The 26631-nt window shown below is 41.0% G+C and overlaps 2 protein-coding genes and 1 long non-coding RNA gene across 3 annotated transcripts in view; all 3 read right to left on the minus strand.

The window, feature by feature from the left end:
• Positions 1 to 2672: 2672 nt before the first annotated feature.
• Positions 2673 to 3414, minus strand: LOC127533961 (uncharacterized). The gene is made up of 2 exons (XR_007941858.1): positions 3259 to 3414; positions 2673 to 2755 (listed from the first exon to the last, which is right to left on the minus strand). It is a non-coding gene; the product is annotated as an uncharacterized LOC127533961 (long non-coding RNA).
• A 4712-nt stretch (positions 3415 to 8126) lies between these two features.
• Positions 8127 to 26631, minus strand: part of cntn2 (contactin 2) — a 192706-nt gene continuing 174201 nt past the window's right edge. The window contains exon 24 of the transcript XR_007941819.1: positions 8127 to 8292. The gene's annotated coding sequence lies outside the window, so the exon portion shown is untranslated. The remainder of the gene's footprint in view (positions 8293 to 26631) is intronic.
• Positions 17531 to 20827, minus strand: LOC127534177 (uncharacterized). Its single transcript, XM_051948724.1, has 4 exons — positions 20688 to 20827; positions 20059 to 20385; positions 19621 to 19960; positions 17531 to 17705 (listed from the first exon to the last, which is right to left on the minus strand). Exons 1-4 carry the CDS (start codon positions 20791 to 20793, stop codon positions 17531 to 17533), a joined length of 948 nt encoding a protein of 315 aa, XP_051804684.1. The 5' UTR covers positions 20794 to 20827.

Genomic DNA, 26631 nt, shown 5'->3' on the forward strand with positions numbered 1-26631 from the left:
GCGTCACATGAGCGTGCTCCACCAATAAGGTGGCTGCATCTTTGTCAACAACATGGCGGCAGTCAGCGTTACCGAGCCTGAGAAAACCCAACCCATATCTAATAATCTAATGGAATTTCAGCGACAAACTTTGTTGTCCAGTGCTCAACAGGGCCCAGGCTTTCATATTAACCTAAGTTTTTAGGGGATTGATACGTTTTGACCAAATAAGGTGAACACACCGGTCAGTCTACGTTGTAAACAGCTGGGCACGGCACATGAGCTGGCTATTCCATTAGATTATTGTTTGTTTTATTTTCCGAAGATTTAAAATAAATACATCTGAATGATGTAATTATGGACATTGAAAAGTGGGACGTCTACATATAAACTGTAGTTTATAGCGATCATGGCTAATAAAATGATTTTAGTCCAATATCAAGAGATCAGTTCTGCAACATGCAGTTATTGTTTTAAATAAATAAAGTTGGAATGATGGATAAAATTAAGTTGTTGAAATTCGGTCTATAAGCGATATCGCTCAACGGCTATCAGAATTATTTTAGTTCAGTATTTGGACATCAGTTATGCAACATGCAGTTATTGTTTTAAATGAACAACTTTTGAATGATGGATTAAATTCAGTTGTCTAGATTCGGTCTATGTCTAACGTTGAAATGCGGTAGAGATTTAAACGTCTAAATCTCGGCTATATTTATACTATATATCGCTCAACCGCTATCATAATTATTTTAGTTCAGTATTTGGAGATTAGCTATGCACCTTATAGTTGTTTTTGTAAATAAATAGTTGTAGAATAATTGATTAAACTGCAACGTTTAAATTCCGTCTAAAAACAGACGGCATCGAGACGGTTCAATTTAGGTCTAAAAAATCTAGACGTCTAATAGACGTCTATTGCTCAGTGGGATGTAGAGTGCCCCGAAAAGGCCTCTGGAATTCCAAATGAAACTCAGATAAGCCAGAGCTCTATTCTCTCCAGCCCTGACCAACGCCCATTACTGGAGACTTGGGGATACACATGTATTTCTGTATGTTTCATCCACAGGAAGATGGAGTTCCTGTGAACATTTAAACACCTGGAATAACTTTTTCTTTCTGAAAGACAATGACTTTCACTTCTATGCTATGGATGTTTGTTAATGAACTTTCATGCTAAAATCCCTTTTCAGCTTTAGGAGACCCTCAGCCGGAGACGTCTCCACGTTCCACAGGATCAGATAACAAGCCATGAAACTTTTACTACTTGGAGGAGCACAGGGGAGACTGGTACAGAAAGAGACACATTCTCTGGAACTGAAACAAAAGAACACTTGCCAAATTAATATTTCTGATATGTATTTTGTTCTTTCAGGTTTACCAAAGTTACTGGAAATCATCCCCCAATAACATATCCGGAAATGACCATTCTATGGCGTATAGAAGTGGATTTATTAATTTGTGATGTTTAATCTAATTTCTTCTTAATTCCTCCTATTTAGGTTGAAAGGATGAATTCTTGTGTTCATGCTCTACCAAATGTATGACTTGTTATTATATTTTCACTGTGACATATATATTTTAAGATCCAAAGCACATAAACATATGATTATTTAATTAAATATTTCATATATGTATTAACCTGCACATTTAGAAACATGTGGTCACATCTACTTAAATGGAATATGGTGAAGGAATAGACAGATCACATTTTGTTCATTTAATATCATATTTTTATATACTCTGGATCATTCCTACTTGGTAAATGGTTGTATTTATAAAGCGCTTTTATCCAAAGCGCTTTACATGATATGTCACATTTACCCATTTACACACACGGCGGGAGCTGCCATGCAAGGCGCTCACCACAACCCATCAGGAGCAATTAGGGGTTAGGTGTCTTGCTCAGGGACACCTCGACATGAACACGACGGGGCGAGGATCGAACCAGCAACCTTCCAGTTACAAGACGGCCACTCTGAGCCATGCCGCCCTACTTCTCTGCCCTTCCTCTCTGTGAGAACAAAGAGAGTCAAAATTCCACCAGATTCGCGCCAAAAAGGTTTCTCTCTCCGCCCAGGTCCTCCCCTTACCTGGACCCACAGATACGAGCATTAAATGCCGCAATGAAGGTGATATGTGGCAGCTAGCCCGCGCCAGAGCTCTAGAGATAGCAAGAGTTGCGACACTCATGCTCTCGCAGCGGGGGGGTCACGTGGTTCATGTAAGCCTGAATAGTTCCAAACAGGCAGCGCTGTCATTTCCTTCTATGGGACTGAGAGCGGCGATTTCACGGTAAAAAAGGAATAAAATCACACCTCCAAGTACTTGTTTGATTATTAATTCATTGGAGTATGTATGTAAATGTCAGTTTTACATTTTGAGCCGTAAGGTGACATATTAGACACTTTTGGGGTTTTGGAGGGAATGTTTCACATTCGTGTTAGCATGGAAAATGGACTTTTACACAGAAATGTAAGATGATTGAAGATGTTAATTTTTGCCCAGCTGGATTATTGTATTTCCAGACAATGTCTATATTTCTCTGATTCACTTACCCCTAGTCTGGGAGTTATTGAAAAGCAGAGTAACAACAGTCCATTCAGCAGATAGTGTCCAGGCAGGAGTTGACTCACTATAACCATTTTAAGACATACACAAAATATATATTCAAGAATAACAACTCATTATGCTTTGATGAATGAAATAGTATGTTTTATTGACAATGGGAGAAACAATGAGGGTCTTCGTGTCTTCAGTGAGGGTTCTCGGGATACTGGCGGATAGATAGATACGATAGATATTAATAAATATATTTGTTAAATACTTACAAGTATAAGTTTATGCATTATAAAGGGTCTCATATAAAGGACGTAGTCTTGACCATTAAAAAGAGGTAGCGATGTAGCTAGGTAGCTTTCAAAGAAGAGCTAACAAGCACATGGCAATGCCTGAAAGTCGTTCATCTGCCAATATTCACAAATACAGATAAATGTATGCACCACAAAGGGCTTCTGATATAATATAAAGACGTTAAAATAAAAAGAGGTAGCGACTCATCAACAATTAATCTGTCAATATATCCCTGGAGATAACTTCACAGCTGACAGCAGAGTCGAGATAAAAAAGTAGCAGAAATTCGGTCGTCTACCAAGATAAAAAATATATATAATTACGCTGCGCAAATACAAATAAAGCTCAGCATGTGCATCATAAAGAGCCTCTGATAAAATATAGGCAGTTGACAATTCAAAAGAGGTAGGCATTTCATCAACTTACCTCCACATATACTCAACAACCTGCAGTGCAAATGAACGGTGGCTATCACTGTCGAAGCGGTGCTTGGAACTAAACAAGCCTCCACAACCCGGAAGTAGACAGGAAGAAAGCGTACAACGGCACCCTATGGGAGTGTCGCAACTCTTACTATCTCTAAGGCTCTGGCCCGCGCTAGCATGTAGCTCATATCATAGCTCATATCATTTGTTGAGTGGTGCTTGCCAAATATGAATTCAGAGAAGCCTACATCAGTTTTCTCTTACCTTCTTCCTCTGCCCTAGACCGCACGTCAGTCTCTCTCATTATTTTACTTATCTAAAGCGCGTTTTTCCTATCTTCTGAAGTTTCTTAGTTTCAAAGTTTAACTATTTATCTTTTAATATTTTTGTAACTTCAGTAGACATTTTCGCTCATTTTTTAAGCAGAATTTTATTCATTTTAATCTGAAGAACAGATTCAGAACCAGCATTTCCTTCTCTTAATTTGGCGGCTTTACATCAAGCTTCCTGTTTTCCACTCGGCTAACGCCTGTAAAGCCTGAGAGCCATCATTTTTAAATCAAGCAGCATTCAACCCCGGCGCCATTCAGCTGTGACCTCCGGAGACCTGCTGGACCAGGTCCATTTGGGCGGAACCGATCAACCTACAGCAGGACATCGAAACGGTGCCAGAAGACCATACCACACTCAGGAACCAACAAAGTCCAGAGGCGTGGTAAAATGTTACAGGCCCGTATAGTCCCAGCTCCTGACGGTTCGACTTCAGTGAATCCAGCTGAGTTTGCTCTGATTCCATTCTCTGGGTGATGTACTAACCTAGGGTGACCATACGTCCTCTTTTGCCCGGACATGTCCTCTTTTGAGAGGCTGTCCGGCCTGTCCAGCCGGCGTTTATAAAGTCCTTCAAATGTCCGGGTTTTTGATTCCCTAAATTCCACATAACGCGAAACTGCAGCGCCGCGCTCTTTAATCATACTGCGCAGTACTTAGAACCCATTCTCTTCTATCAGACAATTTCCACTGCACACACTGTGGAGCGCCAGCGCCGCGTCTCTGAAGCGCCACGGCGCTGGAGATTCGCTTGCTTGCAGGCTGACAGGCAGGTAGGCACACTGCGAGAGAGCGCTCGAACCGAAAGAAAATGCCGAAACGCAAATGTCATTTCACTGATGAAATGCGATAAAAGTCCCCCTGTTTTCGTCCGGGTCGTGTCAAATGGGAGGCAGAATGTACAGTCTGCAAAGCTGGGACTTATGTCGGGTCGCTGCTCGTGTGGTTGACCGGCTGGCTCGTAGAGCAGTTTTTTATAGCGTTTACAGTGTTCTATTCGTGTCCTGTCTATGTGTGTCTATGTGTTCCCAACGTTCTATAACTTGGAAACTTTCTCTTTTTTTTTTTTTTTTTTACTCTGGTAAACACGGCAAGTAGACACACTCGCCGCCGCGGTAGACCCGCTAGCGCTAGCGGTAGCCACCTTCGCTAACGGTACGACCGCGGATTCTACTTCTTCTACTTCTTCCCGGCACTTTTTCACCATGGACGCATTCCTCTGGGCACTACTTCTACCGCTCTTCCTCCTCCTGTGGGACTCTGTCCCCACGAACGGGTTAAGTTTCCCTGACGGCCAGCGGATCGTCTACTCCAAAGATCTCCTGCTGCAGCTCGGAGCCAATCCTCAACCCGCCACCATCACAGACTCAGTTCCAGAGGAATTACTCCGCCACCGTTCACATCACAAGCACAAGGTAACACGAAGAGGCAAGAAAAAAAGTGGAGTAAGAGCCAGATTAAAGCGGGAGACATGTAAACAGCGGCCGCTCCCCTCCATTATCCTAGCCAACGTGCGCTCGCTCCGTAACAAGCTAGACGAGCTACAGGCTAACATCAATTACCTGCACGAGTACAGGACGGCTTCGATTCTAGCTTTCACGGAGACGTGGTTAAACAACAACGACTGTAACAGCCTGCTGCATATCGATGGCTTTGCCCCCACTCTGAGACTGGACAGGGACAGAGAGCTCACCGGTAAACAACATGGCGGAGGTGTCTGTCTGTACGTTAACACACGTTGGTGCTCCACCGTTGTTGTGAGGGAGAAACTGTGCTCTCCAGACATTGAACTCTTGGCTGTTTCGCTGCGCCCTTACTACCTACCTAGAGAGTTTCCACAGCTTTTTGTTATTCTGGTTTACATCCATCCCAAAGCTAATGCCGCCACTGCCACAGAACATATCATGAACTCACTGGACAACCTGGAACGCATCTCCCCCGACTCACCTAAGTTTATCCTCGGTGATTTCAATCACTGCTCCCCTGGGAAAGCCCTGAAAGGTTTTCAGCAGTACATAACATGCACCACACGCCTGGGGAAGACGTTGGACAAATGCTATGGGTCAGTTCCAGATGCATACAGGTCTGTTGCTCTCCCCCCTCTAGGCTCTGCTGACCACAGTACTGTTCTACTCATTCCAGCATACATCCCCATTATACGGAAAGCCAATAAAATCATCTGCAACATCAAGCAGTGGACCAAAGACAGCATTCTTGCCCTACAAGGATGCTTTGAGTCCACAGACTGGGATAACTTTTTAATCCCCTCCAATAACATCAGCGAACAGGTCGACACCATCTCTTCCTACATCTCTTTCTGTGTGGATAGCATTATCCCCTCCAAAACTGTCACAATATTTCCCAACAATAAACCATGGATCACCAAGGAGCTCAAAGAAACCATCAACAAGAAGAAAAGGGTCTTTTTCACTGGCTCTGAATTAGAGAAAAAAGAGGTCAACAGGGAAGTTAAGCGTGCCATAAAAGCAGCCAAGCTGAAGTATAAAAACAAAGTTGAGGAAAACTTCACACAGGGGAACCTCCGCTCAGCTTGGCAGGGCTTGAAGAACATGGCTGCTGTGAACACCACCACCAACTGCAGAAACACCATCCATGTGGACGGTAGCAGCCCTACATCTCTTCCCAACGACCTCAACTCTTTTTACACCAGGTTTGAAAGAGACAACACCGCACAGCTGGAGGAGATCAGGACCACACTCCAACCCACTGACTGCACACTGACCTTCAACAGAGAGGAGGTGACCAGAGCCCTGAGGAGGACTAAAGAGACCAGCTCCCCCGGCCCGGACAACATCTGCGGTCGTGTGCTCAGACACTGTGCAGAACAGCTGGGAGGTGTGTTTCAAACCGTCTTCCAAAACTCCCTGGACAGTAATAGAGTTCCTCAGTTGTGGAAACATTCCACAGTCATCCCCATCCCCAAGAAGAGTACAACCAAAGTACTCAATGACTTAAGACCTGTGGCCCTCACCTCTCTCGTGATGAAGGCAATGGAGAGAATCGTGAAACAACATGTCATCAGAGTAACTAACTCACAGATTGACCCTCTCCAATTCGCTTATCGTACGAGCAGAGGTGTTGATGATGCCAAAACATTCATTCTGGACACTGTACACCGTCACCTGGAACACCCAAACACTTCAGCAAGACTTCTGTTTGCTGACTTCTCCTCTGCATTTAACACCCTCCAGCCTCACATCCTGGCTCATAAACTCTCCTCCCGCTTCCACCTGGATAATCAGCTCATCCTGTGGATTCTGGACTTTTTAACCCACAGATCACAGAGGGTGCGGGTCAACAACACCTTCTCTGATGTACTTCACACCTCCACTGGTTCTCCTCAGGGCTGTGTCCTCTCTCCGCTTCTCTTCATCCTCTACACTGATGACTGCAGATCCACACAGCCCAACTCCTACCTGGTCAAGTATGCAGACGACACAGTCCTCCTGTCTCTGCTGTCAGGACCTTCTTGGTCTCACAGCTCAGTCCTCCAGGAGTTTGTGGACTGGTGTGATGACTCTTGTTTGGAGCTGAATGTTAAAAAAACCAAGGAGATGGTGGTGACCTTCTCCAACAAGCAGATGGCGCTGGCTACAGCCGTCACCACCACCATCCATGGACTGCCTGTTGAGCTTGTGGAGGAGTACAAATATCTGGGCACCATCTTTGACAGCCAGCTGAAATTCTCCTCTAACACAGAGGAGATAATCAGGAAATGTCACCAGAGGCAGTATCTCCTAAGGAAACTCAACTCATTTGGAGTAAATAAGAACATTCTCCAGACATTCTACTACTCCTTCATAGAGAGCACCATTACATTCTCCATCATCTGCTGGTTCTATTCTATCAGCCTCCAGAACAGAAACCGCCTGCAGAGGACTGTCACTGTCTGTTCCAAGATCATAGGACTTCCTCTGAGAACTCTATCTGCAGTGTATGAGCACTTAACATGCAGACTGGCGAACCGGATCATCAGTGACCCCTCACATGCTCTCTTCTCTGCATTTGAGTGGCTTCCTTCTGGTCGACGGCTTCGCTGCCCCGCATGTAGGACACAGAGGAGAAGGGCCACCTTTGTACCCAGGGCGGTCCAACTACTCAACTCATAACCACAACACCCCCCACCCACTGCCACCACCTCCCACGGACTTTAACACGGACCTCGTGAACTTTTCCATTTGCATTTTGCACTCTGCATTTTACATCTGTACTGACTTATTACTGTACCTACCTCATTGCCATTGCAACTATTCTACTTGTACTACTGACATACACTTGTATATTTGCACTAGTAAATTGTTTACCGTATTGTCATTTTAATTTTTTAGTTTTTATTTCTGTACATAGTATTTTGCCTTTATTATTATTATTATTATTCCATTGCACTGACTGCTCTACGTGCCTTTGAATTGCCCCTTGGGGACAAATAAAGTTTTTTGAATTGAATTGAATTGAATTGAATTGAATAAGAAAAGGAAAAAGAAAGAAAAAAGGACTGTTGACTTGAGGCATTATTTCTATATTTTTTCATTTGCCATTACACACATTATTTTGAAGAATGGGCTAACTGAACATTGAAGAATAGGCTACCTCTCTTTTTTCTTTTTGTTTAATATTTTGAGGCATTATTTCTATTTTTACATAATTGATAATTGGGAGGTTATTTTGAAGAATGCTACTCTACCTCACTTTTCCTAACTAAGGTGTAAGTGTCAGACTTAGAGAGATGATTATTTCTTATTTTGTTAAACATCTGAATACATGTGTTCCTACACAACTTGAGTCAATAACTATTAAAGACCAGAGCATGCCATATTTGTATGTGACTGATTATATTGTTTAGGAGAATTGCTTTAAATTAATAAATATACTATTTATAAAGCAACTGTTTGTGAGTGTTTTGGGCTATTTTTCTGTATATCCAGGTATAGTGTTCTTTTCTGGGGAATTCAGAATATCTGTTTAACTGAGTTTGAAGCACAGAAAGCCCCCTGACCCACAGAAAACCCCTAAAAATGGGGGTGGGGGTGGGGGTGGGGGTGTCCTCTTTTCAGAGAAACAGAATATGGTCACCCTATACTATACTAACCGCTTGGTCAATTAATTAATTTAATCCCTTTATTCTTTTACAAATCAGTAGAATTCTTAATCCAAATTACCTTTTACCTCGTCAGGTTAGTAATCTGGCTCTTCTCTCACCATATTCCTGTCTTAATATGCTAATCTGAACACACACACACACACACACACACACACACACACACACACACACACACACACACACACACACCTCTCATAGACATGCACGCACACCCACACACACATCATATCTACATTGTATATAGTTCACTTGTCATTATTTTAATAGAATAGTCAATAAATGCTTCATCTTAGACCAAATCACATTTTTGAGTGTTTCTTGTGTATGAATGTGGGTCCCTTTAATGAGAATTCTCGCCTTTGTGATATAAGACTGATGAAAATTTTAATTAACAATTTTTAAAAATTAATGTTAATTAATTCCTCTAATGAGGTGGTGCCCCTATTAATAAACGAGAGCAATACAACTCAGAGCAGAACTACTTTCAGTCATGTATAAATGACAACAACAAAACTGAACAAAATTAAAATCCGCTTGTTGGAACTTCACAAAATGGCAGCTTAGCGCAGTGAGCACCTTGCTAGCTAACAGGAGCTCGGCTCTACTCCTCCAAACTCACCTCTAACTTGATAAAAATGCGGCACAAACACATTGCTGAAACTCCAAACATGTTAGAAAATGTCCCTGTCTAATTTAATGATTAGAAAAACTGACAACGTACCTGAAAAACAGGTAAAAATGATCCCAGCAGTGCTTTTGGTGGAGAATTTTAAGGGAAAAAAAAACACACGAATCTGCATTCAGACTAAAGTAACAGATCTCAGAGTCACAGACTGAGTGGCAAGTGTCGATCACTGAGTGTGTGATCCCAGTGAGTGCAGGTAAACAGAGCAGAAATGAGCAGAGATCACTCTGAAACTCCTACAAATAATCACAGGTTGTTTTCTGTCACAAGTTCTCTGACATTTTAGGTTTACTCAATCAAATAATGAAGTATTTTCTTATTTATTGACAAAAATGAAATCCAAATGTTCGACATTTTTATTTCCTTTTGACATGTAGTCAAAGGCTTTTACAGAAATGATTTTGGGTCTCTCTTTTCATATTATTCAATACATCAGAAAATACTGCCACCAACCTTTTGTTTTTTAGGAACGAAATGTTGTTTAAATCAGGCTGAATAATAAATGAGCAAACCTCCTCTGTAGAATATAGACAGAAATAAAACTGGAAGGTTTGGTGGATGAAAGAGCTGCTGAAGTGAAGGTGATGAGAAAAATGTTGAGGGTGTGGGCTGATGTTCCAGAGGCTGCGGCGGCGGGTTTGGTGGACGAGGTGTCCTGGAGATGGTGGAAGCAGACCAGGTCAGTTCCAGGGTTTGAAGACGGAGGAATTGTGGCTGCCAGGTGAGTGCTTGGTCCAGGTGAAGTGGGAGCAGGTGGCACAGATGGACGGAACTCAGACAAGGAAAAACAGAACACAAAGCAGATTACCAGGCTTTCATGGCAGAGAGGAAAGCAGTCGATAAGAGGAGAGACTAACTGTGATCCTTCACAGTCCGGCACAGAAAAATGAGTGGAATCCAGCTTTATTGTCGAGAGAGAATCCTGATTGGCTCGGCTCCACCTGCTCCTGCTTTGCTGATGTTGACTGGCATTAGAAACAACTGCCACTTAGTTGGGTCATCTACGATGGTTCCGTGACCGTTGAGCTTAAAGGTTCGTTTCTCGGTGGATTTGTCATCTGTGAAGAATAAATAAAAAATTTGGCCCCCATGCCCCTCGCGAAAATGTGGGCATAACCCGTGAGCACTGCAAATCCAAAATAACCGGCGTGAGCTATTTTGAAAAATATCTTTTCAGTGGTTTGGCCTACAGAACCCCACAGCATATGGTTTCTGACATTTTTGGGGTCCAGGATCTCATATTAGATGTTGATTTAATGATTGGACCTGCTTTTAACCTTCAAATCCAAAATGGCCACCGTGAGTTATTTTGTAAAACAATTTTTCACTGGCTTGGCTTACACAACCCAATAATATATGGTTTCTGACATTTTTGGGGTCCAGGATCTCATATATGATGTTGATTTGATGACCCTCAAATCCAAAATGGCATTACGCATTTTTACATTTTCACTTTCCTTGAGTCTTTATGTTTGCTAAACTTTTTGTTGCGCCTTTCATCATGTCAAACCTTCAAGCAAAGACTAAATACTTATCCTTCAACTTTAAAAAGTTGAAGAAACTATCCACGTTTGAGCCATGTAGTAAAAAAATAGAGATCATTTCTGATATTAATGATGGTGGCCATTTTAGATATTATGGTGGCCATTTTGAATTTGAAGGTCAAACACAGGTCCAATCATTAAATCAACATCAAATATGAGATCCTGGACCCAAAAAATGTCAGAAACCATATGCTGTGAGGTTCTGTGGGCCAAACCACTGAAAAGATATTTTCCAAAATAGCTCGTGGCGGCCATTTTGGATTTGCAGTGCTCACGGGTTATGCCCACATTCTCGCAAGGGCCATGGGGGCCAAATTTTTTATTTATTCTTCATCTATCTATCATGAGAATCTAAGCTTTACATGGGTGTATAGTGTTTCTGTAATCGCGTTTGCAGCTTCGGACATTCTTTAAATTCTTATGCAAATCTCAAGTGTTCCGCGGGCGGGACACTGAAGCTTAACGGGTTAAAAGTTGCAGAAATTACTGGAACATATGCAATAGTTAAAAGAAAAGATACAAAAATGACACTAAAATACAGAAAAATGGCACAAAAAGATCCACAAATTACTCAAAAAGATGCAAAAGTTACAAGAACAGATGCAAAACATGACACTAAAATACAGAAAAATGACACGAAAACATGCAAAATTACAATCAATCAATCAATCAATCAATCAATCAGAGTTTATTTTATGGCCTTTACAACAACCCAAAGGGTGACCAAAGTGCTTCACAGAGGAAAAAAAACAAGAAAACAACTTGAAAACAACACAGTAGCTTAAAAACAGGACAAACAATCACACTCACACCTACAGGAACATTTAGGATCATCAATTAACCTCAGCATCTTTTTGGACTCAAATGTAGATCAAATATCCATCCATCCATCCATCCTCTATACACCGCTTTATCCTCACTCGGGTCATGGGGGGTGCTGGAGTCTATCCCAGCTGACTCGGGCGAAGGCAGGGGACACCCAGGACAGGTCGCCAGTCTGTCACAGGGCTACATACACAGACGAACAATCACACTCGCATTCACACCTACGGACAATTTAGAGTACTCAATTAACCTCAGCATGTTTTTGGACTGTGGGAGGAAGCCGGAGTACCCGGAGAAAACCCACGCATGCACAGGGAGAACATGCAAACTCCATGCAGAAAGATCCCAGGCCCAGACCGGGATTCGAACCAGGGATCTTCTCGCTGCAAGGCGAAAGTGCTAATCACTACGCCACTGAGCAGCCCTAGATCAAATATGCATTTCTAAATATAATATGCAAGTGTTTACTTTTAAATGTGATAAAGAACACTTGCCTTCAGCCCCATGTTAGTGAAAGCTGGAATTACTGACAGTTACAAATGAAGTGTTTTGATTTGAACTGAACTGAAATCCAACCAAAGCAAAGCAGCTTAGGAATAAGGACAGTCTGCTCTTGAGATCTCACTGAACCAGTCGGCGTTTTGTTGGACAGACCACAGAAAACTTTCAGCACCACTGTCACACATCATTTAGCTGCTTTTCTAAAGATGGACGTCGGGGACTCTCTTAATCAGCCTCCAAATCGTAAGTAGTTGTTCCATTGTTTCACATCTGAGATATCTGTGATGTACACTTTAGAGCATTTTACATCAGTTTTCTTTGCTAGTTGAGGAAAATTGAAGTGCTGGTTTTGACCTTGATTCTTATTAATTGTGCCAAAACTGTGGATTTGATTTTTCAGGACTGACATTTCATCTAGCCACAATTGAACGAATGTTGGAGGCTGACTTTGCAGAGTATGCACGTACGCTGCTGGAACTGCTCCGTACAGTCACCCATCACGGAGTGGACGATCCTCTGTTCTGCGATCTGAGGCACATTTTTGACCGCTACTTCACTGAGAACATGAACAACATTATCATGGACAATGTGGAACACGACATAATCAGACCAGAGGTGGAGGTTATCCAAGAAGCGGAAGCATCTGATGATCCTCAGCCTGAAGCATCAAGGCGACGGCAGCGTGAGGAGGAGGAGGATGAACGTGAAGACGCCCCCAGCAGAAGATTCCGCTGGTGGGATGAGTTTGATGACACTGACAGTGATGACAGTGACAGTGACGAAGATGACGATGCTCCAGTCCATCACCAAGACAGTGAGGCTGATCCAGGTGATCTTCCTGCTGCATCAAGAAAAAGATCAAGAGAAGACGACGAGGATGTCGATTCTCAGGACAGCAAACATTGCCGATTGTGGAAAAAGAGAGACAGAGATGAGGATGAGGACGGCGATGAGAGAAGTCCTAAACGTTTCAGACTGAAGTGATGCAAGCAAAGAGCGATAGAACAGAGCGACCAGGAAGACGTAGAAAAAAAACACCTGGACGCTTCAAAATGATAGAAAGGGAAAACAGGAAAAAAACAAAAAAGAATGCAGATCTTTGCTTTCCCACCCCTCCCTCTCCTCCAATCCCTCCCCTTGCCCTCCTCTGTCCCTCTCAACCCGCCCGGCCAGCAGGCAGATGGGTCCCCCCTATATAGAGCCGGGTTCTGCTCAAGGTTTCTTCCCTGTTAAAAGGGTGTTTTCTTGCCACTGTCGCCTTTGGGCTTGCTCTGGGGGTCAGGCATATGGGTTCTGTAAAGCGTCTTGAGACAATTTGACTGTAATTGACGCTATATAAATAAAATTGAATTGAATTGAATCATTTTTCTCTGCAATCCCTTTCCAGTCGACCCAACCAGCTGAAGCAGACTGTCGGCCTCCCACTTCTGCTGGGGTTTCCTCCCTGTTCTTTCTATCTATCTATCTATCTATCTATCTATCTATCTATCTATCTATCTATCTATCTATCTATCTATCTATCTATCGATCTATAGTTGGGTCATCTACGATGGTTCCGTGACCGTTGAGCTTAAAGGTTTGTTTCTCGGTGGATTTGTCATCTGTGAAGAATAAATAAAAAATTTGGCCCCCATGCCCCTCGCGAAAATGTGGGCATAACCCGTGAGCACTGCAAATCCAAAATAACCGGCGTGAGCTATTTTGAAAAATATCTTTTCAGTGGTTTGGCCTACAGAACCCCACAATATATGGTTTCTGACATTTTTGGGGTCCAGGGTCTCATATATGATGTTGATTTAATGATTGGACCAGTTTTTGACCCTCAAATCCAAAATGGCTGACAGAAAATCCAAAATGGCTGCCATTGGTTTTATAGAAAGTGTCTTTCTTCTGGTTTGAGCCATATGGCTCCATAGTATATGGTTTCTGGGACTTTGTTTGGTAATTGAATTAATATTTTATGTTTACTTTATGAATAATTCATTTTAAATAACCTAAGTCCAAAATGGCTGCCATCAATTCAAAATGGCTGCCATCAATCATGTTAACATTTATATTAGATCTATTTCAATGGCTTTAGCCTATTGTACCACACATAGTTTCAGGGAAGAATCCATAGGCCTATCTGATGATGTTTTGATGACTTGAGCTATTTTCACCTTCAAATTTTACGTGTCTGCCATCAGCAATAAGTGATGTAAGTTACGATTGTAGGCTATTATATTATCTGTGATTTTGCCTACAATGTTGCAAGGTACATACTAGTGTTGTTTGTGGTCTCCACAATAAAAATAAAATGAAATGTAGGCCTAGATACTTTAACTACTCATCAGGTACTTGTTTCATAATATAGTATAATAAACGCCACTAATATTTGAATTAGTGAGTTCAATTTTAAAAGTGTCCTCACAGACTGACAAATCTTATTTTTGCCTACTTTAGGAATACTCAGTGTGAATTCATTGATTCACTGATCATTTTCCTTTACATCCGAGTTCAGGGAAACATTTGCCAGATCAAAAGTCTATGATTAACGTTTTTAGAATGTTTTCTCCATTGAAATAGGCCTACCTATTAATAAACTGCTTCTTAGCCTACCTGTCACAAAAATGCCTTATGAATGTGTACTGAAATGTGGCAAACCATGTAAGTCCTCTGATACCATCGGCCGAGGTAAATGGGAGAGTTTGAAATCAAAATCTGAAAACTGGTCAGGACTTGATAAATATGGTGACATATACGACACCACTTTATGGAAAGATGGGCCAGGAGATCATTACATGCACCAGACTTGCTATATTTCAATCTCCTCTTCAGATAAGCTTGAAAAGGCAGGGCAACGCAAAAAGAAAGAAAATGATAAATTGGAAGTGAAATGGAAGGTCCGTCCTACCACTGCTTCTGCTACATATTTTCTATCAAACAACAGTCTTCTTTGCCTTTGACCTTTGATCTGAACTTAATTAGTGCTTATAAATTCGGCTTTGCTCTGTGGTATGGAAGTCAAACAGAGGTTATCCCCACCTAGCTGTTTCTTCTCTTGCTACTTAGCATATTTACAAACGTCTACTTTACTGTAAATTTCAAGATAAACAAGCAGTAAAATCCATGATTATCATACTGAAGGTCAGGGTTGAGTAAAAAGTAGCCATTCATCTTTGATATGTCAACATTCTAACATTTTAGTAGGCAAGTACCATATCTAGAAAGCTAAGTTTTTGTTCGAATATATTACAAAATCAAACAAAACAAACAACAAAAACATAAAAACACCAAAAAAAAGCAAAAAAACCCCAAAACCCCTCGTCAAGTCGTAAATACTGGGCCTCATCGTGGCACAAGGGTGAACACCTAAAGTGGTGGCTAACAGCAGTATTACGCATTTTTACATTTTCCCTTTCCTTGAGTCTTTATATTTGCTAAACTTTTTTGTTGCGCCTTTCATCATGTCAAACCTTCAAGCAAACACTAAATACTTATCCTTCAACTTTAAAAAGTTGAAGAAACTATCCACGTTTGAGCCCTGTAGTAAAAAATAGAGATCATTTCTGATATTAATGATGGCGGCCATTTTGGATATTATGGTGGCCATTTTGAATTTGAAGGTCAAACACAGGTCCAATCATTAAATCAACAGCAAATATGAGATCCTGGACCCAAAAAATGTCAGAAACCATATGCTGTGGGGTTCTGTGGGCCAAACCACTGAAAAGATATTTTCCAAAATAGCATGCGGCGGCCATTTTGGATTTCCAGTGCTCACGGGTTATGCCCACATTTTCACGAGGGCCATGGGGACCAAATTTTTTATTTATTCTTCATAGATCACAAATCCACCGAGAAACAAATCTTTAAGCTCAACGGTCACGGAACCATCGTAGATGACCCAACTACTGTCATCTATCTATCTATCTATCTATCTATCTATCTATCTATCTATCTATCTATCTATCTATCTATCTATCTATCATGAGAATCTAAGCTTTACATGGGTGTATAGTGTTTCTGTAATCACGTTTGCAGCTTCGGACATTCTTTCGGACATTCTTTAAATTCTTATGCAAATCTCAAGTGTTCCGCGGGCGGGACACTGAAGCTTAACGGGTTAAAAGTTGCAGAAATTACTGGAACATATGCAATAGTTAAAAGAAAAGATACAAAAATGACACTAAAATACAGAAAAATGGCACAAAAAGATCCACAAATTACTCAAAAAGATGCAAAAGTTACAAGAACAGATGCAAAACATGAAACTAAAATACAGAAAAATGAGACGAAAACATGCAAAAATTACAATCAATCAATCAATCAATCAATCAATCAATCAATCAATCAATCAGAGTTTATTTTTATGGCCTTTACAACAACCCAAAGGGTGACCAAAGTGCTTCACAGAGGAAAAAAAACAAGAAAACAACTTGAAAACAACACAGTAGCTTAAAAACAGGACAAACAATCACACTCACACCTACAGGAACATTTAGGATCATCAATTAACCTCAGCATCTTTTTGGACTCAAATGTAGATCAAATATGCATTTCTAAATATAATATGCAAGTGTTTACTTTTAAATGTGATAAAGAACACTTGCCTTCAGCCCCATGTTAGTGAAAGCTGGAATTACTGACAGTTACAAATGAAGTGTTTTGATTTGAACTGAACTGAAATCCAACCAAAGCAAAGCAGCTTAGGAATAAGGACAGTCTGCTCTTGAGATCTCACTGAACCAGTCGGCGTTTTTGTTGGACAGACCACAGAAAACTTTCAGCACCACTGTCACACATCATTTAGCTGCTTTTCTAAAGATGGACGTCGGGGACTCTCTTAATCAGCCTCCAAATCGTAAGTAGTTGTTCCATTGTTTCACATCTGAGATATCTGTGATGTACACTTTAGAGCATTTTACATCAGTTTTCTTTGCTAGTTGAGGAAAATTGAAGTGCTGGTTTTGACCTTGATTCTTATTAATTGTGCCAAAACTGTGGATTTGATTTTTCAGGACTGACATTTCATCTAGCCACAATTGAACGAATGTTGGAGGCTGACTTTGCAGAGTATGCACGTACGCTGCTGGAACTGCTCCGTACAGTCACCCATCACGGAGTGGACGATCCTCTGTTCTGCGATCTGAGGCACATTTTTGACCGCTACTTCACTGAGAACATGAACAACATTATCATGGACAATGTGGAACACGACATAATCAGACCAGAGGTGGAGGTTATCCAAGAAGCGGAAGCATCTGATGATCCTCAGCCTGAAGCATCAAGGCGACGGCAGCGTGAGGAGGAGGAGGATGAACGTGAAGACGCCCCCAGCAGAAGATTCCGCTGGTGGGATGAGTTTGATGACACTGACAGTGATGACAGTGACAGTGACGAAGATGACGATGCTCCAGTCCATCACCAAGACAGTGAGGCTGATCCAGGTGATCTTCCTGCTGCATCAAGAAAAAGATCAAGAGAAGACGACGAGGATGTCGATTCTCAGGACAGCAAACATTGCCGATTGTGGAAAAAGAGAGACAGAGATGAGGATGAGGACGGCGATGAGAGAAGTCCTAAACGTTTCAGACTGAAGTGATGCAAGCAAAGAGCGATAGAACAGAGCGACCAGGAAGACGTAGAAAAAAAACACCTGGACGCTTCAAAATGATAGAAAGGGAAAAAAGGAAAAAAACAAAAAAGAATGCAGATCTTTGCTTTCCCACCCCTCCCTCTCCTCCAATCCCTCCCCCTTGCCCTCCTCTGTCCTTCTCAACCCGCCCGGCCAGCAGGCAGATGGGTCCCCCCTATATAGAGCCGGGTTCTGCTCAAGGTTTCTTCCCTGTTAAAAGGGTGTTTTCCTTGCCACTGTCGCCTTTGGGCTTGCTCTGGGGGTCAGGCATATGGGTTCTGTAAAGCGTCTTGAGACAATTTGATTGTAATTGACGCTATATGAATAAAACTGAATTGAATCATCTTTCTCTGCAATCCCTTTCCAGTCGACCCAACCAGCTGAAGCAGACTGTCGGCCTCCCACTTCTGCTGGGGTTTCCTCCCTGTTCTTTCTATCTATCTATCTATCTATCTATCTATCTATCTATCTATCTATCTATCTATCTATCTATCTATCTATCTATCTATCTATAGTTGGGTCATCTACGATGGTTCCGTGACCGTTGAGCTTAAAGGTTCGTTTCTCGGTGGATTTGTCATCTGTGAAGAATAAATAAAAAATTTGGCCCCCATGGCCCTCGCGAAAATGTGGGCATAACCCGTGAGCACTGGAAATCCAAAATAACCGGCGTGAGCTATTTTGAAAAATATCTTTTCAGTGGTTTGGCCTACAGAACCCCACAGCATATGGTTTCTGACAATTTTTGGGTCCAGGAATTCATATTTGATGTTGATTCAAGGATTGAACCTGTTTTTGCATAGATATATACAACACTAGATGTCTCATGAGCGCTGTCAGCCTATGGGGAGCGACGTCGCCACATGGCGGCCATCTTGGGACAGGGCTGCTCGATCACTCATAACATTAAAGTCAATGGAGCATGGATTTTAAAATCACTGTAGATTGCTCAATTTTCAACCGATTTTAGAACAGCTTGGTTTGTTATAAACGTCAGAGATGTACTTCTTTTACTGTTTACTTAAAAATAATTAAAACCATTGAATTCATATAAAAATTATATTAAGTAGATAGGTAATAAAGAAATAGCTATACACACACTGATATTATACTGTCAATCTTTAATATTTAGAATATTCAAATAGACAAAATAAATAAATGATGATGAATAAATATGAAAAGTAAAGCTAAAATGAAAAAAAACAAATAATGACATTTGAACAAAAAATAAATAATAAAGAAAGAAAAATCCTGTAATATTCAGATTATAAGCACTTCTGACAAGGGTTTGTCACACTGAGTCAGCCGTATACACAGCACTTTTCAGCTTTTTTTATGGAAATGCCGCCATAGTGTTATTTACATTCTTCATATTTATGAACTACAACGAAGGGCGTCCTAACAACGGTTAACAATAGCCTGGTAGAGCATCCCTTTTTTTCCGAACTTTGTAACTGGAATGCTGATCACCCAGAGATGATGTCACTCCCACTTCCCTCCTCCCAGTTCTGATGATAACGGAGCGCAGCATTACCCCCCCCCCACCACCACCAACAGGAATGCCAAGAACTCAACGAAAAAAATGTACATATGTGACAGACAGCTGGAGCTAATGTCCTTTGAAAAGGACAGTTTTGTTGAGCATCTGCCTTTCATTATTAATCTGCAACCTCAGTGTTGTCATTTTAGCGATGTGGTGCAGCCTTAGCTTGAAGAACAGGGACACAACTAAGGTCAACAGTGTATGGTGGTGAATGTCAATGCCATAGCGCGTGTCATTGATGTGTTCCCCAAGCAAAAACACATCTTCTGAGCCTATCCTCTTCCGCACCATGTGGAGGACCTCCAACATTCTGATGGGGTGTGATCGTCTGGAATCTGCTGCTGCCTGGCGAACGACCCACTCTGCTGCCCTGATGACCTTCACGGTGCCTTCAGATGGAATAATGAGACCTCCGTTGTTTTTGAGGGTCAGCAGGTGGTAGCTCTGGTCTTTTCGGGCAGATTCAGCATCCGTCACGAGGCTGGCCCGGCAGACATCACAGGACAGCTTCTTCAGAGTGCGTCGCACTACAAATCCTAAAATTTGCGGTAGACAGATTCATATGTTAAAATAATAAATAACCATTGGGAAATTAATCTGTTATAGGCTAAATCTACCATCAGTCAACCTCTACCTGAAATGTACATAAGAATGTTGTCCACGAGACCATCGAAGTGCTTGGGAAGGTAGCTGTGGTCATGTACAAGTGCAGGAATGTCTGCAAACGGGGATGGAAGATCTTCTCCTTCTGCAGAACACATGTCTACAGCCGACAGGCTGGTGGATGTGTCAATGTGGTACGACTGAACAGGAGAGGACACTGGTAAAGCTGGTATGGACTCTGTGTCATCCTGTGCTGTCACATTACCTTTGCTGCTTGTTTTAACAACCCCACACCTGGCCATCAGCTTTCGGAAGATATACTTGAACTGGCTGGCATTAGGGTTGTTATTCCAACCACCTTAAAAAAAACAAAACATGATATATACAAGTACATTACACAGATATTCAATATATATTTATGGTTTAAAAAAAACTAGCCACCCCTAAATATGATCGGTTCTCACATAAATTAAGTTGAATGACATTATTATGCAGTTCAGACAGTATCACAGTGGGGACAAATTCTGTAAACAGATGGACATTCTCAGTACTCTAAATGGTTTTTGTGACACTTCCAGATACTTTATACGTGAAATCAATAAATGCATTTGTGGAAATGTCATGTCACGTAGTGTAGCAGTTGGTAAATATGAACCCTACCAGATGCTCTGATGGCGTTGAAAAGCAGCTCCAAGTGGTCCTGGCTAAACCTGTATGTCAGGACATATTGCTGTCCTTCAAGCAGCACAGGAATCATCGTCATCATCGTGTCAATGTTAATGATGAAGCCGAGGACAGAGAGGAACCTTCAAAATCAAATATTATATTACTATGATGATCCTGCCAAGGACACAAGAAGGCAGTGATGCAAACACACATGGTATAGGGTAAAAATAATAATGCTCACAGATAAGCACTTGTCTGGATAGAGCATCTTTTGAACACGATGCAAACAGGAGGACAGAGCGTCTTATGAACTCGATGCAGACTGAGCAGGACAGACCATCTGAACTTCATGCAGAAGATAGAGAATTACATAAACTTGATAATAAAGGAGAACAGAGAGATTAATTGACTTCAGGGATGCACTGAAACCGGTAGAGATGAGCTATTGGTAATTGTTAAAAAGTCTCATTCCAATCATTATATTATAATAAGGAACTTGTAGTGGGTATAGGTGACCACTCAAAAGTTGAGGGTTTGTACTTGTGTTGGGGAAAAACGGTAGTAGTGCATCACTAACAGAACATCTACTTTTTAAAAAGACCTCTTTGTTCGGTAAAGGGGTGTGCCATCTTCCATCTTCAATGTGAGCAAGTATGCCCTGGCTCTTGACAAGAACTCCCTGGTGCTTGTCCAATTCCTAGTACCAAGTGGGGCTTTGAACCCTTTGGCTCTGGGATTTCGGCTGTTTAAGATATCAAACAGCTTGTCTGTTATCTATAAACAAATACATAAATTAACTGGAAGGGCTGATACCATCACCATAACTGGGTATCAAAAAGTATCCAAAAGTAAACATCTTAGTATGAATAATAGTCTGATTTCTCTGCGGTTGTGCTTTTTGCTGCACTGCTTTAAACCTGAGATGTGACAATAAGGGTGTTCCTGAGGTAAGAATGGGTTTAGGAAAGTATAAATAGCTAATACTCTGCCTAAGTGCTTGCATATTAGTACATCTGAGGATGGTCATAATTCGGTTATTGGTACTGATGCCCAAATTCTAACTAGTGTATACATTAACAACAATAGTAGTAGATCTACAAGCATTGCATTCTGAATTTTCTGTTCTGGTATTTTCACGCTTTTGAGGAATCTTAAAATCTGAAATCTCTGACCTGTGATGAATGCCATAAATGCCACAGAGATTAAGCCATTGATTACTCAAATGTTCATAAGAACAGTAGAATATTAAAAAAAATTTTAGTTAAGGGTGAAAATCCCTAGAGATATTACCTCTATGAATTCTGCAGTAGCCTCACAGTCTTTGAAGACTGCATACCGTGGTTCCTTCAGATCCCGCAAAGTGCGGAGCGCCACGGCCACAGAATTACTCAAGGTCTGAGCTGCCAGGGAGACCTTGATTGATAATAAAATATACAGTTTAAATTGTGAGCAAAAAAGCTCTACAATATAGAAATATCATCATCGGGATAAAAACACATTGTCCTAGAGGCATTTTTTTTTTAGCTTTCTATACATAAAATCATCATATCAACATACCTTCATCTTCTGATTTTCAAAGTGCACATGCTTGTCAGTGACACTATTGGCTGCATGTAGTCCACTTTTCTTCTGGACATCATTCAGATGAACGATGTACTCCCAACTGATGCTGCCAGTGATGCTTCTAATTGGGCTGTATGCCTGCAGAATCACAATATTTTTTACTGCCAGCACCCATGAAATGTTAAGCACCCTATTCTTCACACTTATGTAAAAATACAGATTTCATAGAGTCAGAACATATAAAAACTGAATATGGTCAGCCAGAGCAAATATGTAATAAAATGTACCTCCAACATATTGCGAGTCAGCTTCAACATGTGGCAAGTATCCATCAGAACAAAAACCTTTTCACTGGTTCTTGGATGTGGGAAATGGGTCTTCAAAGCCTCACATGGTGATGCTTTAAGGTCACATCTGAGCTGGGTGCACATGCTGATGTTGGTTGCATGGCCATCCATTGTAATGCACACCACCTTTATCTGGCGCTGATGAAGTTCTTCCAGAGCATGCACTACCAGGACTCTCTGCGTTTCTGGTGTCAAGCTCTTGGTGAGGTAATATCCAATTGGAGCTTTCCAAAAACCTTGGAGCCCAACCACCATAAAGACAAGAGCCTCGGAAGCTATGTCAGTTTGATTCAAGTGATCCCCCATGTCCACAAACCCACCCATGGTTTGTGTCTGTGGATCATACTGAACATGCTTTTTTATGGCCATGGCATCCAACATCAGAGTGACACAACCATACTTGGCCTCATCTTGATGGCGCCGTCTCTCTAGCATGTCCAGCATCATTTGGTTGAGACCAGGTTTGGCGTCAAGAGAGCTCAGCCACCTTGGTACAATTAAAATACATTAGACATTTAATCACTTACCAAATGAACCACTAACACAAGCAATAACCCAAGCACCCCTATTGTGCACACTGGACATACTCAAAACATCTACAGCAGTTAGATCAGTAAGTCGAGCCATAAATGATACTATAACTTAAGTTGTTAATGTAATTCAAATTAGAGAGAAAGAATACCTTTGCAATGAACTGGGATGTGGGAGGTGAATCTTCAGAGTCTCTCTCAAGTAGTGGTACGCCTTTGGACCATGAAGATGGAGTGTGACCGCAAAATCTCTCTGGGCCTTGGTGTACTGTACACCCTGCCTCGACAGGAGGTGAACCGGAAGATCTGAATTCAGTTAGAAAAAGTGACTTAATATGTCTCCCTTGAATAGAAACTAGGAAATCCAACAAAGAATATAAAACACAAAATGTTCAATGTAATTGTTCATTTTACCTGAGTAGCATTCAAGCTTGTCTTTCAGTTCTTCACTGAGAAGATTTTTATCTTTCAGCTCCTCCAGAAGAGCAGTCATGTTCTTCTTGGCCCTCCTTTCCCTCGCAAGGCCATTGCTCTTCTCACGCTGCAGTCTTCGCACAGTTTTCAAGGCAGCATTGAGCTTGGCCTTTAGAGCCTTGGGGCAGGAAGGCAATGCGTACTGGTGATCAGTGGCCTTCCTCTTCCGGCTCTTTCGCCTGTCTCCAGTGGCTGCGTGTTGCTATGGAAAATATATGAACATAATAATAATAATAATGAAATTAATAACTAACATTTGAACAATTCATGTTCATCTATCAGTGCTGAGTCCAAAAACTATTTTACATTCTCAAAATCTACAAAAGAGAACAAAAATCGGTGTGCTTTAATAAACTGATTTTTAATAGGCTGGTCAATAAGTCAAAAATATGTTTTGTATCTCTTGATAAAAATGTCTCTCTTGATTGTAAGGGTTCCCTGGCCCTTGGTGTAGTTTGTACATGCTTATTCATCAAAGTGTATGAGTGAAATAGAGCAAGTGACATAACCAGTTGTTCTCAATCCTTTTACACAGAATACCACCTCTAAAAATACTGGGCTCTTCTAGTAACACCATCATAACCCTTCCTGGGTACCACGGAGATAAACAGTTTAATGACAAGCCATATGATGCTTTTTTTTTTTCGTGACATTCCACATGCCTGCAAATACTCACATCATCAGGGGGATCCAGGGCCACGGTCAGGCTTGCCTCTGCTCTTCTTGTTGTGCTTGCTGTTGTTACCGGCTAAAATAAACAGTTAAATAATCAAATGTTCTGTAATATACAACACATTATTTATTCCTAAACTTTAGGAAAAGTGACATTAAATCACATATCTACATATTGATTTATTCATCTTTAACACCTTGAATTCTTGTGGCCAATGATGCACATACCCTTTGAAGATGAGCAGGGAAGTTGAAGATTCTTGGCACTGCAGCAGCTTTAAGTCTGACAGTCTGTCCTGTCCTGTCAAAATCTTCTTTTACAAAGTGTTGACTGCAGAGCAGTGACCTGTCATTTACCGTGAAACCATCCCTTCTAAGGGCAAGTTCCCACTGCCTCCTGCGCTCTCTGTTTTTAGGAAACCTTAAAAATGGGATAAAAAGTACTCCGATATATTAATTATTGTCAACATGTTCCACTTTTATTTCCTTTAAGGGTAAGGACAAAAAATACAGTATATAATATCTCTGGGCTCACTTTATGTATGTATATACTGCATGTACGTACATATACTTTGTAAGACAATAACCAAAAAAAATCTGAATAAAAAGATGAAAGTAGGTGGTAGACACATTTCTAAAAAGCCAGAGTCAAAAGCATTCTTGCAATTTTATATGTCAAAGGCATGCTGTTCCTGTGTAACAGAACTTGTATTGTACATAACGAGTAACCTAGATTTAGTCATAATATTGTCAGATCTTACTTGTGAAAGGTGATCCCATGGGCTCTTGTTTGGAGGCTACGCTCATTAGAGCAGCCGTATGCCGCACAAAAATCTGGCATTTTCACACTAGGTTTTATTTCTGTAAACACAAAGCCAGCATAAAGGATCCAAATATTAAGATGTTTTTAACAAACTAAACACAAATGATGTGCAACTTAAGTTTCGTTTGCCTAATAGCATAATTGCCTAAGTCATTTTTTTGGCCAAATATGACTTAGGCAACTATGCTATTAAGCTAACGTTATGTTGAAACGACAGAGTAATTCTGACTCCCCTGCCAACTTCAAATTTCTAAATCAACTTTGTTATAGGTCTATGGGCTCAATCAAAGTCTCTTAACAAGCAAATAAATACAACCACAAAGAATGTAATTTCGCCTAAAGATTAGGTTCTCAAAAAACGTTGGTCTCAGGAAAACCTAATAATTGAAAATCAGATTGTGTCCTCAGCCTTGAGTAGCCAGGCAGAAGAGACACACAACTATGCCGCATTTTTCAAAACGAAAAGCTGCGATTTCAACATTTAGCCTGAATCATAGCCACGTTAATAAGGTTTGTAATAAACTAAACCGTTTGTAAATCAATCAAGAATTGAGCGAGTTATGAGTGTTAAAGTGAGGAAATCATCCACCTTACCATTGACTACAGTACAACACACCAGAGCAGTCCCCTGTCCTAAGATGGCCGCCAAGTGATGACGCCGCAGACTCCTCCTTGAGCCATCTAGTGTTTGTATATATCTATGTGTTTTTGACCGTCAAATCCAAAATGGCTGCCGTAAAATCCAAAATGGCCGTCTCGAGCTATTTTGGAAAATATCTTTTCAGTGGTTTGGCCTACAGAACCCCCCAATATATGGTTTCTGACATTTGTTGGGTCAAGGATCTCATATTAGATGTTGATTTAATGATTGGACCTGTTTTTAACCTTCAAATCCAAAATGGCTGCCCGAAAAATCCAAAATGGCCACCGTGAGTTATTTTGGAAAATAATTTTTCACTGGCTTGGCTTACACAACCCAATAATATATGGTTTCTGACATTTGTTGGGTCAAGGATCTCATATTAGATGTTGATTTAATGATTGGACCAGTTTTTGACCCTCAAATCCAAAATGGCTGACAGAAAATCCAAAATGGCTGCCATTGGTTTTATAGAAAGTGTCTTTCTTCTGGTTTGAGCCATATGGCTCCATAGTATATGGTTTCTGGGACTTTGTTTGGTAATTGAATTAATATTTTATGTTTACTTTATAAATAATTCATTTTAAATAACCTAAGTCCAAAATGGCTGCCATCAATTCAAAATGGCTGCCATCAATCATGTTAACATTTATATTAGATCTATTTCAATGGCTTTAGCCTATTGTACCACACATAGTTTCAGGGAAGAATCCATAGGCCTATCTGATGATGTTTTGATGACTTGAGCTATTTTTCACCTTCAAATTTTACGTGTCTGCCATCAGCAATAAGTGATGTAAGTTACGATTGTAGGCTATTATATTATCTGTGATTTTGCCTACAATGTTGCAAGGTACATACTAGTGTTGTTTGTGGTCTCCACAATAAA

This window comes from Acanthochromis polyacanthus, chromosome 5 (genome assembly GCF_021347895.1).
Source record: "Acanthochromis polyacanthus isolate Apoly-LR-REF ecotype Palm Island chromosome 5, KAUST_Apoly_ChrSc, whole genome shotgun sequence".
Taxonomy (NCBI): Eukaryota; Metazoa; Chordata; class Actinopteri; family Pomacentridae; genus Acanthochromis; species Acanthochromis polyacanthus.